This window comes from Eulemur rufifrons, chromosome 5 (assembly GCF_041146395.1).
Source record: "Eulemur rufifrons isolate Redbay chromosome 5, OSU_ERuf_1, whole genome shotgun sequence".
Lineage (NCBI taxonomy): Eukaryota > Metazoa > Chordata > Mammalia > Primates > Lemuridae > Eulemur > Eulemur rufifrons.
The window spans coordinates 38049094-38067023 of record NC_090987.1 but is presented as its reverse complement, the minus strand read 5'-3'; the positions used below and the strand labels follow the sequence as shown (position 1 = coordinate 38067023).

The 17930-nt window shown below is 39.4% G+C and overlaps 1 protein-coding gene across 3 annotated transcripts in view; it reads left to right on the top strand.

The window, feature by feature from the left end:
- Positions 1 to 265: 265 nt before the first annotated feature.
- The window catches only part of PSMA8 (proteasome 20S subunit alpha 8), a 28427-nt gene continuing 10762 nt past the window's right edge, over positions 266 to 17930 (top strand). Inside the window, exons 1-3 of one of the 3 annotated variants that reach the window (XM_069468168.1) lie at positions 266 to 367; positions 6448 to 6460; positions 9671 to 9795. In XM_069468168.1, coding sequence (XP_069324269.1) covers positions 266 to 367; positions 6448 to 6460; positions 9671 to 9795 — 240 coding nt within the window. Of the gene's footprint in view, positions 368 to 6447; positions 6575 to 9652; positions 9796 to 17930 lie in introns of all 3 variants that reach the window. The other 2 variants (XM_069468167.1, XM_069468166.1) reach the window with 2 other exon arrangements.

The window sequence follows — 17930 nt, the reverse complement described above, 5'->3', positions numbered from 1 at the left end:
AACCTGAGTGACCTGACATCACCCCTGGGGTAACACTGCGGTGGGAAAACTGGGATGTAATTACCAGGTACGAAGGGCTGAGGAGGAGCAAGGGCAACCCACAAGCACCACTGGGGTCACACAGGCGCGAGCACTTCCGGGAGCAGCGTGCAGCACGTGTGCTAACACTTCCGGGCGGCAGCACGTGGTGGCCTAAGCGGCCCTATCAGCCGCCTCAGCTGTGGTAGAGTTGGAGGCTCGCTGGGAATCCTCGTAGTCCTGCGACATGGCGTCTCGGTACGACAGAGCAATCACTGTCTTCTCCCCAGATGGACACCTTTTTCAGGTGGAATATGCCCAGGAAGCGGTGAAAAAAGGATCCACTGCGGTGAGCGAGCGACTTACAGACTATCGCCCCTGTTCCTCGTCAGGTTTCAGTTGTTACCCTACTGCCCCAGCTCACCGCTTCAGCCTAGGGAGCCAGGAGAGTCCCCCACTTGTGAAAATTGCTTCGTGCCTTTTATTTAGGGAGATGCTGCTTTTGAGATTCGGGCTGGAAGTGGTGGAGTAAAAGTTGGTAGATTTCATCGGTTTCTATTGTACAATCGCCGTTGTTTAACAACAGCTACAGACACAAAACGGGGCGTGGCGGGAAGAAGGTGTTGTAGCCTTGACCCTAGAGGAGATATTAATGCTGTGTCTGACAGTAGGGAAAGAAAAGACTTCTAACTTGTAACAGCCTATTCGAATGCTCAGTTCTTCAGGAGTTCACAGACTCATGAAAAACTTAACAGTTTTTTCATGTGGAGAACTGTTTAATAACAGTTATGATAAAACTGATCATGCCTGCCCTTGAAGTATGGACTAAATCAATATGAAATTAAATCCTTGTTGACAAAGAAACGATTAAAAATGCTAATTCATCGGATATCAGACTGAGGTGGGGGTGGGGGAGGGGATGGGGGTATGCCTACACAACGAGTGCAGAGTGCATTGCGCACCGTTTGGGGAATGGTAATGCTTGAAGGTGCTGACTCGGGAAGGGGAGGTGGGGAAGGGAGGAATATATACCTACATGATGGGTGCAATGCGTACTACCTGGGGATCAGACACGCCTGGAGCTCTGACTTGGGGGGAAAGGCGGTACATGGGCAACGTATGTAACCTGCAATTCTGTATCCCCCATAACAAGATGAAATAAAAAAAAAAATGCTAATTCAAACACACCCATTCAAAATAATTGTCCCACTATTTGACAGCCTTTTAGAGACTCAAAAGCCCAAGAATTTCCACTTTTTTGCCACTTTTTTTAAGTAATATTCAAAGTTCCTTGAGAGATTATAACCTACTTTATAGACTTATGTATCCACATTACAAAAAAACTTTTAAATACTCAGGGTAGCAGTAATCCTGCTGCCAAATTTTAACTACATTCAGTAATCCTAGTGATTTATAAAAATTTAAAAGGACAAAAGTGCCCTAGTGACCCAAGATCTATTACCCCAGATCTTCCAAGTGCTAGGCTGTGAATTCAAAAGGATCCAGGTTTTTTTTTTAATCTCTCAAATTTCATGTTGTGTATTTTGGAAATTTAGACAGTAGCTATGAGAATACACCATACATTTTTAAGTTTAGCAGTGTCTGTATTTTCTCTCACTTTCCATACCAACTTTGTTATGGTAGGAAATAATTCACTTTCAATATAAATCTATCAAATGTAAAGTGATTAAAAAAACTAGAAAGATCATTTTTAAAGTATTTTTCTATTTAATTGGGCCCATTCGTTTTGCTTCTGTTTTATAGGTAATTTTTTTAGAATTATGAATTTAAGGAAAGCCTGATGTAGCTTAAACCAAAAGGGTACCATTTTGATAAAAACAAAAAGTTATATAATCCCCAGCATGGCATGTAGCATATGGTTAGAAAATAATGCCTAAGTTTTAGAGCCTAAAATAAAGGAAGTAATGGGAGAAGACTGGGGTGTAATAAGAAACCACATTGGCTCATTTAACATGTTTTAAGAGTGCTATAGAACTGATTGATAGTTCCTTTGTAATGAGCGGTAAAAGGGTAAGGATATAAAAATACCTATAGTGGGCATTTTTAAAGATACATTGGAAAGATGAGACACTTTTGTCTCAGGATTCTGAAATTATAATTTGCATGTTTGTATGGAGTTATTCATTGTGTTTCCTTGAGGGCGTTATGACCTTTTACATAGGGTAAAGTTTTTAATGGCACTTATTAAAATATGTCACCAAATAGTCTGTATATAAATGGCCATTGATATGATGAATTATAAATAAGCCAAAGTTGGCCAGTTTTGACCGGTATGTAGCTGTGATATTATTTAGTAATATAAAAAGTTATGTGGGCCATGGTTAGAGGCCCTGAGTTCTGTTTCCTTCTTGATTATCTTATAGCATGAAGTGAGACAAGAGGTCTGTTATTTTTTTGCTTTAGTTCCTTTTTCTATAAATGCAAAATATGTTTGAATAACATTTTGGAGATGTAATACCTTTCTTCTTAGGGAAAAAAGCTGAATTCTTTACAGTATTCCCATGAAAAAGATAAGATTTGTTATCATTCCTCATTCTGTCCTTTCCCTGACCCCAAACTGCTATTGGCTCCATGTTTCCTGCTTTATCAAATCTCAGCTCCACAGTGTAAGTTCAGTCTTCCACGTATATGGCATCCTAGTTTCACTAATAGAAGCTTCTGCCTATTGACATGGGAGAAGGGACAACACCTTTCTTTCTGCTACTTTACATCTTATTTAGGCTTTAAGAATCTCTGCACATTTTTTCTTCATCACAAAGCTTTCTCTGATCCATTCCAGTCATCATGGATCCTTTTCCCTCTGAATTAATAATCTGTACCACAGAGTATTGTATAGTATTTACCATTTGGTCTCATATTCTCTTTAATTTCAAGTATATTTTATAATCTCACACCAACATGGAAAATACAGAAAATAGAATAAAATAAAAATTACTTGTAGTCCTGCCAAAAATAAATAAATAAATAAATACATACATCCTCTTGTACCAACGGGATAGTAAGATCTTCGAGGATGTAGATGGCATAATTCTTTCTTGTATTTCTACCACACAATATATAATGGAGGGGCCTAGGGAAGAAGTAATATTTAAGTACTACTTTTACCAGGCATTTTATGTACATTATCTAGCATCAAAGACAGTATTTAATTCCCTTTTTATATATGTGAAACTATGATTTAAAAGCTTTCATACTTGCTAAAAGTACCTAGCTAGAAAGTGATAGAATCCATATTCATGCTCAAATTTTTCTAGTTCCAAAGCCTCTGTTGTTTGCATTGTACCAGGAAATTTGTTCAGTAAATATTTACATACTAGTTAGCTGTCATTATCATGAATGTGGAAACCAGATATGTATCATTTAAGACAATTAACTTCTCTAAGCTTCGGTTTCTTTAGTGGTAAAATGGTCATCAAAAAACACCTGCTTCATAGAGTTGATGTGAAAGTCAAATGAGGTAATGGTACATGTTAAGCATCTTACACAGAATCTGGTTCGCAGAAAGTACTTAATGCTTTGTAGCTATTATTGCTTACTATTCTCTTGTTTTCTCGTTTTCCATCAATTTCATCTATGGTTCTTCCTGCACATTCATTTGTTACTTCAAGACATTTTTGTTGAACACGTACATATGCCAAACATGGTGATGGGCCATATGGTTTCATTATGAAGAAGATAGACTCAATCCCTGTCCACAGAGAGCTTACCTATCTAGCAAGAAAGTTAGATGATTAAGTAAGCAGTCCTAACAAGGCCTAAATGAGTATTATAATGGGAAGACATGGAGCATTGTGGGAACTCTAGGTGTCAGGGAAGTCCCCCTGAAAAAGTAATATTTAAGTGGACACCTGAAAGATGAAAGATAGCCAAATGAAGAAGAGGAAAGAGTGAAGAGTATTTTAAACAAAGGAAATAGCTTATGGAAAGACAAGTAGCAAAAGACAGCTATATTCTATGAACTGAAAGGCATTGCTGAAGCAATGGAAATGTAGGAAGAGGTGAAGTTAGAAACTGGTGCCAGATCATGTGGAATGCCTTTAAACCATGTAAATGAGAATATTTTTCGTCCTGAGGGAGTAAGAGGCCTTGAAGAGTTTTGACTGTCATCATTCGTTTGTCCAACCACGAAGGTACTCACATGACCCAGGTAGGATCATTCATAGTTTCTATTCGCCTGGCCACAGCAATGAGCATGTGACTCAAATCTAACTGATATAAGTCTACCTTTAAGACTTTTCTAATGAGACAGTGGTAGCTTTCCTACTACTCTGAGAGAACTGTTGAGATGTGAGTCCAGAGTTCCTGGTGGCCATGCTTTTTCTGTACAGAGAAAGCCTCTGTGCATTAGCCTCTCTGCAGAAGGACAAAGAGTGAATATTATAGTCCCTCCATCCGTTTTCCCACATATAGCCCTGTGCTGTGTTGGTTTGCTTGGTGAGAAATTGTCCTTACCTGTTCGAGTTTTAAGTAGGAGTATGCCACATTCAGATTGTCTTTTTTTATTTTCCAAAGACTTCTCAGGCTACATTGTGGTCAGCAAATTGGATGAAGTCAAGAGTAGAAACAGGGAGAACAGTTAGGAGTCTGTGAAAATATGATACTATTAATAGATTTTACTAGGCGTTGGGGCAGAAATGGAAATAAGGCAGATTCCAGAGAAACATTAGCAATAGAGTTTATACAATTTGATGATTTTTGGATGGTCATGGCAGAGTGAGTAAGAGGTACTGGAGAGGGAAGAGTCAAAGATGATGCCTCTGTTTCTGGATTTGACCACTGATACCTTATAAACAACAGAAGTTTGTTTCTCACAGTTGTAAAGGCTGGAAAATCCAAGTACTACCCATACTATGAGGAAACGACATGGGTTCCTAGCATATTCTTCCATTTTGGTTCATATCATAGAGTACAGCAGATCCTCAAATATCATTTTATTTAACATCATTTTGTTATAATGTTTATGATGGAAAAAGAAACAATTCCCATTCAAGACCGCTGTCTATGTGGAGTTTGCCTGTTCTCCCCACGTCTGTAGGAGTTTTTTCGAGTACTCCAACTTCCTCCCACATACTAAAGATATATATGTTAGGATAATTGACACGGCTGAATTGTCCCAGTCTGAGTGAGTGTGGAGGTGTGTGTGTGAACCCACCCTACAATGGAATGGTGTCCTATCCAGTGTTGGTTTCCACCTTATACCCTGAGCTTTTGGGATAGGCTTTAGTCACCCACAACCCTGAACTGGGATAAGCAGGTTGGAAAATAAACAAATGAATACAAATAATTGTATAATAAAATAAAGTATAATACAAATGAGGACAATAAACAATGCAGTACAAAAGCACTCAGGGAGCTCATCACATTTGGTTTTTGGTGGGTTTTTTTTTTTTTTTTTTTTGAGACAGAGTCTCACTCTGTTGCCCAGGCTAGAGTGAGTGCCGTGGCGTCAGCCTAGCTCACAGCAACCTCAAACTCCTGAGCTCAAAGGATCCTCCTGTCTCAGCCTCCCGAGTAGCTGGGACTACAGGCATGTACCACCATGCCCGGCTAATTTTTTCTATATATATTTTTAGCTGTCCATATAATTTCTTTCTATTTTTAGTAGAGATGGGGTCTCGCTTTTGCTCAGGCTGGTCTCGAACTCCTGAGCTCAAACGATCCGCCCACCTCGGCCTCCCAGAGTGCTAGGATTACAGGCGTGAGCCACCGCGCCCGGCCTACATTTGGTTTTTGAACTGCATGGTGGTAGGATGTGCTCCTTACAATTTTGCTTTGAAAACCTTCCTTGATTTAACCAACCACCACTGTGACAGCCATCACTCACTGATTCACCAAAAATTGGGTAAATAATTATCTTACTTGTTTTTATTAATCTTTCTCAAGTGTATGTATAGTTCACATTTATTTCAATGTTTAATACTAGAAGTGTTTGGGGTCTTTATTTAGAAGTTAGGTGATGTTTTTGTGACCAGAAATATTTCATAGGAACTTAACTCTTATTTATATTGATTTGCCTGTGGTAAAATTGATTTTGTTATATGTTGTTTCACCTATAGCCACAGTTTCTAAGAACCTATCAACGACATTGAGGACTTACTGTTTCTAGATAGCACTTTTTCAGGTGTTCAGGTGTGTTATGTGAGATTAGGACACTCATGTAGTTTCAGCATTGGTATTTTCTTTGTAATTTCTATTTGCCTTTTTTGCTTTGAGTTTGGGGAATGAACTTCCAGTATGCCCATACCTATGCAGCTGTTTCCTAGGTGTCTACTTTTCTCATGTTTATTGAATGTTTAAAGATGAGCCTTTTCCTCTAAGTCATGAATAACTTGATTTTAGAATTTTAGAATAACTTGATTTTATACTGTAAACTGACAACTGATTATGTTTTCTTAAATGACTTAACAGGTTGGAATTCGAGGTACCAATATAGTTGTGCTTGGGGTAGAAAAAAAATCTGTTGCGAAGCTTCAAGATGAAAGAACTGTAAGGAAGATTTGTGCCCTTGATGACCACGTCTGCATGGCTTTTGCAGGTACTTACGGACCTACAATAATGATGCATAGTATCTTAATGTGATAGGGCGACACAATTGGCCTCACTGCTGCAGTTGTGCTATATTTATACAACATGTAGTAATATTTCCTTTCTTACTAAAAGCAGTATGTACCCTATTTTTTTTAAAGGAAAATCTCAAATTTGTAAACTAGGATTTCTGATAAATGCTTTGATAAAGCATAAATGTTAAAAGATGTATATTACATTACCTTACTTAAAACTTTAGGTAGCTGTTTTCTTTTAAAAACTTTTTATTTGAAATAATTATAGATTCAGAAGTTACCAAAAACATGGGGAAGTCTGCTTTTACCAAGTTTCCCTTAATGGTAACATTTTCAAAACCAGTCAATTGATATTCATATAGTCCAAAGAGTTTATTCAGATTTCACCAGTTTTACATGCATTCATGCATGTGTATGTGCATGTGTTTGGTTTTATTTCATTTATCTTGTGCAGAATACTCTGGTTTCTCTTCAGATCGTATAAATCTTTCGCCTTTTATCTCATCCAGAATCATGCAGCCATCACTACAGTCAGGATATACAACTCTCCCGTCATGACAAGACTACCTCATACTATTCCTTTTCCGCATCTTTAATCTCTGGAAACCAGTATCTATTCTCTATGTCTATAACATTTTGAGAATGTTATATGGATAAAGTCATATGATATATAACCTTTTCAGAATGGCCTTTTTTATTCAGCATAATTCCCTTACAGTTTATCCAAATTGTTTCAGGTATCAACAGTCCGTTTTTTTAATTGCTGAGTAGTATTCCATGTTATGAATGCACCACAGTTTGTTAACTCTCTCATTGAAGAACATTTGGGTCATTTCCAGTTTTTGGTTATTACAAATAAAGCTTCTGTGAACTTTTGTTTATAGGTTTTTGTGTGAACATACGATTTCCCTTCTCTGGGATAAATTTCTAAGAGTGCCATTGCTGGATTGTATGGTAATCTATATTTAGTTTTATGAAACACTGCCAAATTGTATTTCAGAGTGGTTATACTATTTTAAATTCCCTCTAGAAATGTATGAGCAATTCATTTTCTCTGCATCCTCAGCAGCATTTGGTGTCGTTACTATTTTTTATTTTAGACATTCTTATAGGTATATATTGATATCTAATTGTGGATATAATTTATATTTTCCTCCTGGCTGGTGATGTTGAACACATTTTCAGGTGCTTATTTTCATCTGTACAGTGAATAAAACATGTCTCGTGTCATTTTTTTGCTCATTTTCTAATTGTGTTTTTTTTAAACTAGAATTTTATATTGTAGCTTAAAAACCTCAATCAAGCCAGTACAATGGTATGTGACTGTATTCCCAGCTACTCAAGAGGCTTAGGCAAGAGGATCACTTGATCCTCGTCAGTTGCCAGTGTCATGCTTTTGGGCTTCCCAGCTCTCAGAACCATGAGCTCAATAAACTTCTGTATATATTACCCTGTTTGTTATAGGATTCTGTTATAGCAACATAAAATGGAATAAGACAGAAAATTGTTGCCAAGAAGTGGAGCTGTTTGTGTAACAAATAACTGAAAATGTGGAAGTGGCTTGGAACTGGGCAATAGGTAGAGGCTGGAACAGTGGTGAAGTGAATGCTGGTAAAAGCCATAGATGGAGCACTGAGGGCAATTCTGGTAAAGACTCAGAAGAGGAGTGCTGTGGGGAAACTCTAAATCTTCTTAGAGATTACTTAAGTGCTTGTGACCAGAACATTGATAGGGACAGTAAAGGCCATTCTCATGAGGTCTCTAATGGAACTGAGGAATAAAGTTTTGGACACCAGAGCAAAGGCTATCCTTGTTATAAAGCATCAAAAATCTTGGCTGAACTGTGTTCATGCTCTAGGGATTTATGGAAGGCAGAATTTAAGAATGACAAATTAGGTTATCTGGTGGAAGAAATATCTAAGCAGCAAAGCAGGGTGCTACATGGCTACTTTTAACTACTTAAAGTAAACGGACTTGATTTTCAAACCCTTAATTTTAGACAAAAAACTGAAAAGTGACATTTCACAGTTGTGTTGAATGCAGTTTAAATTCAGTGGATATGTTTAATAATGAAGTAATGGTTCTATTTTTGTAAGAAGTCCAGCTTACTGTTAGTGTCTAAACCATTATTCTTTCTTTCTTTATTTATTTTTTAATTTTTTTTGAGACAGAGTCTCCCTCTGTTGCCTGGGCTAGAGTGCCGTGGCATCAGCCTCGCTCACAGCAACCTCAAACTCCTAGGCTTAAGCGATCCTACTGCCTCAGCCTTCCAAGTAGCTGGGACTACAGGCATGTGCCACCATGCCCGGCTAATTTTTCTTTTTTTTTTTTTTGAGACAGAGTCTTGCTTTCTTGCCCGGGCTAGAGTGAGTGCGGTGGCGTCAGCCTAGCTCACAGCAACCTCAAACTCCTGGGCTTAAGCGATCCTACTGCCTCAGCCTCCCGAGTAGCTGGGACTACAGGCATGCACCACCATGCCTGACTAATTTTTCTATATATATTTTAGTTGGCCAGATAATTTCTTTCTATTTTTTTTTAGTAGAGATGGGGTCTTGCTCTTGCTCAGGCTGGTCTCGAACTCCTGACCTCGAGCGATCCACCCGCCTTGGCCACCCAGCGGGCTAGGATTACAGGCGTGAGCTACCGCGCCTGGCCGCTAATTTTTCTATATATATTTTTAGCTGTCCATATAATTTCTTTCTATTTTTGGTAGAAACAGGGTCTTGCTCTTGCTCAGGCTGGTCTCGAACTCCTGACCTCGAGCAATCCTCCCGCCTCGGCCTCCCAGAGTGCTAGGATTACAGGCGTGAGCCACCGTACCCGGCCTTAAACCATTATTCTTTAAAATCATTTTCTTTAAAAACTAAGTAAGAATGCATCAAATGAAGTCTTAAATGAAATAAATCAAAAGGTAGGACAAGTGACACTTAATTTTACAAATCCTGTGTAATGAGCATGTATTGAGAAAAAAAAGGTTCTATAAGAAATATTTCATGGGGACTAAAACCCATTTGACAAAGAAAAACGTATTGAAAAAATATATTTTTATAAAATTTTGATTATTTTTATAGGACTGACTGCTGATGCCAGAGTAGTAATAAATAGAGCCCGAGTGGAGTGTCAGAGCCATAAGCTCACAGTGGAGGACCCGGTTACTGTGGAATATATAACTCGCTTCATAGCAACTTTAAAGCAGGTAAGCTCATAGTCTAATAGACTTCTTCGAGTTTTCTCATTTTTCATCATTATAAGTCCCACCATAGAAATACTACAATTACTCCAACCATTTGGTCTATTAAATCTATTAAATTCCTTATTATTTCTCACACTTATTTTATACTCACACTCTTATTCCAGTAGAATGCATTGATTTAACTACTAGAAATCTCGATCAGTATTAATTCTGGGAATTGTATTCAAATTTAAAAGAACAGTAGGTCTAATTTTTTTTTTTTTTTTAAATCTTTGAGACAGCATCTCGTTCTGTTGCCTGGGCTGGAGTGCAGTGGTGTGATCACAGTTCACTGTGGCCTCCAACTCCTGGGCTCAAATTATCTCCTAGGCTCAGCCTCCTAAGTAGCTGGGACTACAGACACACAACACCATGTTCAGCTAATTTTTTTTTTAATTTGTTTCTTGTAGACATGAGGCTGGTCTTGAACTACCGGCCTCAAGCAATTCTCATGCCTAGGCATCCCAAAGTGCTGGGATTGCAGATATGAGCTATCACGCCAGGCCGATAAATCTAATCTTTTAAAGGGGTTTTCTGGAGATATATTAATCTTTAAATGTTTTCCAAAGATATACCAATTATTCTTTTACCTAAAAATCTGCTATGGTTTGAATATGTCCGACAAAAAGCATGTGTTGGAAACTTAATCCCTAATGCCACAGTGGTGGGAGGTGGTACCTAATTGCAGGTGTTTAGGTCATGAGGGATCCACCCTCTTGAATGGATTAATACTGATGATAAAAAGACTTGAGGCTACAAATTCAATCTCTTGCTCTCTGCCACACTCTCTTGCCTTTACACCTGCTCTCTTGCTTTTGGTGCTAGGATGACACAACACCAAAGCCCTAGCTAGGTGTGGGCCTCTTGATCTTGGACTTCCTAACCTCCCTAACTGTAAGAAATAAACCTCTGTTCTTTATAAATTACCCGGTCTCAGGTATTCTGGTATAACAGCACAAAATAGACTAAGACAAAACCTAAACATAACTGATCAGGTTTAGATATGGTTTCTTCTTAATCCCTGCATAGATACATGGCTTAACATTAAGTGTAACCATGTATATATTTATTATTTTTTCACTTATGTACTTTGCATATGGCAATGTTGTCTTTATAGTTATTCTTACTCTATAATACTGTTTCTAGTTGCTATCTGATAATTTAGTTACATTGTTTCCAGTTTCTTTTATTCTCCTTTTCTCTCTTTCTTTCTCTCTGGGAATCTAATAATATTATTCTATCTTTGTCACAGCTTTTGTTTTTATTTTTTGAATTATGTTGTTAAATTAATTTTTAGTATGGGCTTACTGGATTAAAGACTATAATTGGTTTTAAGACTCTTTATATGTAGCTAAATTGCTTCTTAGAAAGAATGAGCCAATTTTTATTGTGCAACTAGCAATGCATAAATGTATCCCTGAAGAATCATCAGTATAGGGTTTTTTCATTTTTCTTTTATTTTACAAATAAGTATCACATAGTACTGTAATAGTTGTTTTAATTTGTGTTTTATAATTAGCAGTGAGGTTGAATTTTTTTTCCACATGTTTGTTTGCTGTTTTCATTTCTCCTAGTATAAACTATCTTTTCCTTTGACAGGCACTAGAATGGTTAAGAGTGTGCCTGCGAGAGCCAGATTTTGGGGGTTTGAATCCTGATTTTGCTACTTCTTAGCACCTTGGGCAAACTATTTCACCTACTTTAGCTTCAGTTTTCTTATTTATAAAATCAGCATTAAAATAATACCTACTTTGTTGATTTGCATTATGGAGTAGGTAATATATTGCAGCCAGGTAGAACACTTGTTGGTGCAGATTTTACCATTTGTTTAAACCCATTATATATTTTATATATTAAAGTTTTAACTGATTGTGTTATAACAAAATTACCCTTTTTTAAAAAATTTGTTAATTCATGTTGCAAGAAAGTCCAATATTTTTACATTCTATTTTTCTATTTTATTTGCTTTGATTTTCCCATTTGTTAAAAAGTCATCCACCAAAAAATAAGGTGCAGAACATTGTATATGTAAGGTTCCCAATTGTAGTTTTTAGATTTCCTTCTAGAAATATCAAGGCTATTTATAGAAATATAGTCATAGGTCTGTGACATTGGGATTGCCACTGCAGTGGGGGACTTGGGGATACGGGGTCCACGATAGATATCTCATGTGCACCTTTTATGCTTTTAAATTGTTTTAATCCTCTCCATGTATTACTTTTTTATTTAAAAAAGAACATGGAGGTGGGGTGCGGTGGCTCACGCCTGTAATCCTAGCACTCTGGGAGGCCGAGGCAGGTGGATCACTCGAGGTCAGGGGTTTGAGACCAGCCTGAGCAAGAGCGAGACCCCTGTCTCTACTAAAAATAGAAAGAAATTATCTGGCCAGCTAAAAATATATATAGAAAAAATTAGCCGGGCATGGTGGCACATGCCTGTAGTCCCAGCTACTCGGGAGGCTGAGGCAGGAGGATCGCTTGAGCTCAGGAGTTTGAGGTTGCTGTGAGCTAGGCTGATGCCATGGCACTGACTCTAGCCCGGGCAACAGAGTGAGACTCTGTCTCAAAAAAATAAATAAATAAATAAATAAGAACATCGTTAATTAAGGAAGTGAAATAAAATGGTCTCTCCTCTAAGGTATATTTACAAAGCATTTACTTCATAACTATGTGTGAATGAGGAACATTAGGAAGAACAAAGAAATTAAGACATAAACCATATTCTTTAAGAATTTATGTTCATAGCCTATTTGCATTCAAATTTTGAAGTGACGTATAAAAATACGTTTAATATAATAGAGTTATATCAGGAAGATGACCAGGAGTTGCCTGGCACTCATCCTACCCACAAAAAGGAACTGAAAAAAATGAATGAACAGCTATATTTTGACTAGAGTGGTGGAGGAGATACACTGGAGAGCACCAGGAGAGTGGTGAAATTTCTGTGGAGTATGGAAGCCCAGAATAACACAGTAGAGAGGAGGGTGAGGCATTCTGCCTCTGCCACACTGACTCCCCTCCAGGATCATCAGCTTGGAGTAAACAGGAGATTCTCAGAAGCCCCCAGTGCTGCCACAAATGCCAGCAGGCCTCACTGCAGGGAGCATTTCCCAGTCCTCACAAGCTACAAGTACAGTTTGGAGACTAGCTGGAAGTTTTCACAGCTGCACTGTGTCAAGTGTTAGATCCGGTTCCTCTTGGCCCCAGGAAGAGAGAGGCAGAGTCACTGAGGCTGCAAAAAGGCAAAGGAGTTTATTGGCTAGCCCGAGCCAGGGTCCAAATTCCAGAGCACCAACGCAGTGGCCTCTCCACGAACTAGGGGTAAAGGTTAAGCTTTTATACTTTTCTATATGCTAGTTTTCACATGACACGTTAGTCTGCACACGACACACTAGTCTGCACACGACACACTAGTCTGCACTTCATCCCCCTTTAGTTTATTTGTCCTTTTTTTAGAAGTGGCTGATCGCGTTGGCTTCTGGTTGGTTGACTCTAAGCTTCGGGCTCTTCGCACTGGCGCCAGTTGTAGTTAACGTCATCCAGGGGAAGAGGAGGGTCTCCGACGGGGGAGAGGGGCTGTTGTTGCATACCTTCTAATTTTGGGTTACAAGCCATACTGGGAACACACGCCCTGCACAAGCCGTTCATGCGCTGATCATGCCTTACTCTTTTTATCTACTTAGTTGGTTGGAGGGCCCCTGGACTCTCCAGCCCTTTATCAGGAAGTAACTTGCGGTTACTTCCTGGGGCTTTGTTTTCCTTTACTTTAGTGAAGCTTGCCATGACTCCACTTACGCTAAGCACCAAGCCAGCAAGCCATATATACAGAAGCAGAACTAGGCTTCTCACATCCAGGAAGCCTAGCCTATCATGGAGTTACCTTTGCTCTTATCCCTGTTTTTCATTCTGATTAACTATATTTATCAAACAACTAAAAGCAAGCATAGTCACAGAAGCGAATAGCATCAGTTAGAATCAAAGAGAGCACACATTTTCCTACTATCAATTCCTGTTCTTCACAAGAATAGGAGCCCACCTTGAACACCCCTCACCCCTGCAACCTAAGCTGCTATGGCTAAAATGCCATCTTGTAGTTGGACCCACTACTGGAATGTGTCCTGCCCTGGGAGGAGTCATTAATGGCTTAACCTCCCCATCCATGAGGCCCTGCCCTCATTCAGCCAGATTTACACTGGTGCCTACAGCACTATGGTCTCAGCTGCCTGGAGCCTAGGCCAGATGGAATGACTGAGACCCCAGTGTCAGAACCCACATGGGAAACTACCCACTCACGGAATGGGTGGGCCTGAATAGCAGAGAAGCCACCCAGTGTCCAGCTGGCCATCTTGGTTGCATGTACCTATGTTGTACAACCGTCAGCTCACCGATCCTGCTCACATAGCCCAAAAGCCAGTCCTGCAAGGGCCCTGACTCCCTCACACATTTCTGCAGAGCCTACTGGCACTACTGCACCCTTGCATACCACATCCGTCCTCACATCTGGTTCTATGATGCCGCTCCCCAACCATGTACTACTGCAGAGTCGCCTAGATTTGCCTCACCCATGCACATTCACAGCAGGCCCAATAGCAGATCCACCAGTGACCTATTCTCCCTGTACAGATCACTGCAGGGCTGCCCCTCACTACTGGCCCCATGCACACCCAGTCTTGTATCCATTTGGCAGCAGCCACCACCTTTCTAGAGAGACCGGTGGGCAGCCTCTTGATCATCCTCCACTGTAGGGATCGTCCCTGAGCAAGAATTGGCTTGAGCTCAGAGTCAGCAAAGCTGGACATGCTTCTTGGGTCCAAAGGTCAGTGGGTCCAGAACGCTCCTTGAGGCCAGAAGTCAATGGATCCGGACAGGGCCCATTGACTGCTGAATGCTTCTTGGAGCTAAAGGTCAATGGCCTGTTGAAATAGACAAACTGTTTCCTAAGGCAAATAGCCAAGGTGTGTCTCATTGAGGTCCAAAGGTTAAGATGCAAACGTTTGCCTTCCCTTGAGCAATTTCCATAAGAAATGGAACATGTGGCCTCAGGACTCTAAAGATAGTCACGTACCAGGAAGTAGCTGCTGGACAAAAGGAGTATAAAAATAAAGTGACTGGCTTGTTTTTGGCACTGCAGTCTTTACCGTCTTCATGTGTGTCCGTGTGTTTTTTCCGTGTGTCTGCATGTATGTTTATGTGTTCATCCCCCGTTCTGTAATCGGGCCGCAACACTCCACAGTTGCATGTGGTTAGCCAGACAACCAGCTCGGTGCTCCCAGTAATAATACCATGCCACTGCCCTCACACACTCCCGCAGCAGAGGCCACTGAGGCAATTGTGGACCTCACTGATGAGGATTATAGCTGAATAAACTGGATGGAGGCCACAATACTGAATCCACCCATAACTAAAGCCAATGCACCATACCCACCCAACACCCTAAAGACTCATCTGTAGCAAAAAGTCTTCTTAAAAAGCTACTCCATAAAATTGTAAAAATGACTATCCCACTAGACTTGTTCTTGCATCAGATTTAATTCAACAGTGGCAAGGATGCAGGGAAAGAGGAACTCTTATATACTGTTGATAGAAATGTAAATTAGTGCAGCCATTATGGAAAACAGAATGGAAGTTCCTTAACAAACTAAAAATAAAACGACCATAAGATTCAGCAATTCTACTACCGGGTATTTGTTAAAAGGAAAGGAAATCAGTATATCAAAGAGATGTATGCACCTTCATGGTTATCACAGCACTGTTCACAATAGCCAAGATATGGAATCAACCTAAGTAAGCATCAACAGATAAATGGATAAAGAAATTGTGGCATAGATAAAAATAGCATGCTATTCAGCCATGAAAAAAGAATGAATTCCCAGCAGGGCATGGTGGCTCATACGTGTAATCCCAGTACTTTGGGAGGCCGAGGCAGGAGTATCACTTGAGACCAGGGGATTGAGACCACCCTGGGCAACACAGTGAGACTGTGTCTCTGCAAAAAAAAAAAAAAAGTTTAAATAGCCAGGCACGGTGGTACCTACCTGTAGTTCCAGCTACTTGGGAGGCTGAGGCAGGAGGATTGCTTAAGCCCAGAAGTTTTAGGCTGCAGTGAGCTATGATCTTGCCACTGCACTCTAGCCTAGACAACAGGGTGAGAGCTTGTCTCAAAAAAAAAAAAAAAAAAATCGTACTATTTGCAACAACATGGATGAGCCTGGAGGGCATTATGTTAAGTGAAATAAGTCAGCCACAGAAAGACCAATGCCTTATGTTCTCACTCATATGTGGAAGCTAAAAAAGTTGTGCTTATAGAAGTAGAGAATAGAGTACTGGTTATAGGCTGGGAATGGGAGGGTAGAGGGAGAATAGGGAGAGATCTGTTAAAGGATATAAAATTATACCTAGATAGGGGGAATAAGTTCTAGTGTTCTGTATAGCACTGTAGGATGACTATAGTTAACAATTTTTTTTATCATATATTTTCAAACTAGAAGAGAGAATTTTGAATGTTCCCAACACAAATGATAAATGTTTGAGGTGATAAATGTGCTACTTACTCTTAATTAATCATTACATCTTGTATACATTTATCAAAATAGCACTCTGTGCTTCATAAATATATACAATAATTGTGTCAATTAAAAATATATATAAACTTTTAAAAATGCATATAATAAAATTGAAAAATAAGAAAATAGATATGATACATAGATAAGACCAGGAAGAAAGCTAATATAAAGTTATTTCAAGCCACAGAGTTATATACAAAGTTATGTACAGCCATACAAAATTGCCTACAAATTTCGTCCTTGCCTTTCTGTTGGGGTTGCTACTTTGCATGACTTCTAGGGGTACCAGACGCAGTGTGAATTCCACTTCTTGGAGCACAAATCCAGGAAGTTCCCTGGTACTAAAGCAAAAAGTCATACATTTGATTTCTACTGACCTATTGTCTGTGAGGAAAAAGCATGCTTTTTCTTCAAGAGAAAGAAAAGTTTTCCCGTCTTGGGATTGAAAAAATGGTGTGGGCTTTTTTTTTTTTTTGAGACAGTATTGTTCTGTCGCCTGGCCAGGGTGCAGTGGCATCACCACAGCTTACTGCAACCTCAAACTCCTAGGCTCAAGTGATCCTCCTGCCTCTGCCTCCCAAGTAGCTGGGACTACAGTCACATACCACCACACCTTGCTAATTTTTTCTGGTTTTGGTAGAAATGGGATCTCATTCTTGCTCAGACTGCTCTCCAACACCTGACCTCAAGAGATCCTCCTGCCTCAGCCTCCCAGATTGCTAGAATTACAGGCATTAGCCCCTTGCCCGGCCAAAAGAATTATCTTACTTGAGTTTTTATTTTTTTTTATTTTTTTTTTTTTGAGACAGAGTCTCACTTTGCTGCCCAGGCTAGAGTGAGTGCCGTGGCGTCAGCCTAGCTCACAGCAACCTCAAACTCCTGGGCTCAAGTGATCCTTCTGCCTCAGCCTCCCGAGTAGCTGGGACTACAGGCATGCGCCACTATGCCCGGCTAATTTTTCTATATATATATTTTTAGTTGTCCATATAATTTTTTTCTATTTTTAGTAGAGACGGGGTCTCGCTCTTGCTCAGGCTGGCCTCGAACTCCTGACCTTGAGCGATCCACCCGCCTCGGCCTCCCAGAGTGCTAGGATTACAGGCGTGAGCCACCGCGCCCGGCCTTGAGTTTTTAAATAGAGATAACTTAGTATATAATTAACATAATATACTTGCTAATAATAGTATCAAGTAAGAATACTTGATAATAGTAGTAATAATTACAGTGTCCCTCAAGGTAAACCAAGGACATGTTTCCGAAGCATAGCTCATGGAAATCACTTTTACTGAGAACAAAAATGGTATGGCATAAATACACAGTTCTCTGCTAAATTAGGGAGATTATGATCCAGTTATGTTACCAAAATATATACAAAGCAACAAGAAAACAATTTTGAGACCATGTATAAACAAACTTGTGATATTATTTTATAGACTGTACAGCTTAAGTTTTAAAAATTTTCATGATGAATTGAGGTTAGTCCAGAAAGGGTCAGGAAAAAAATCTTTAATATACATAGAATAAGAATCAGGAAAGT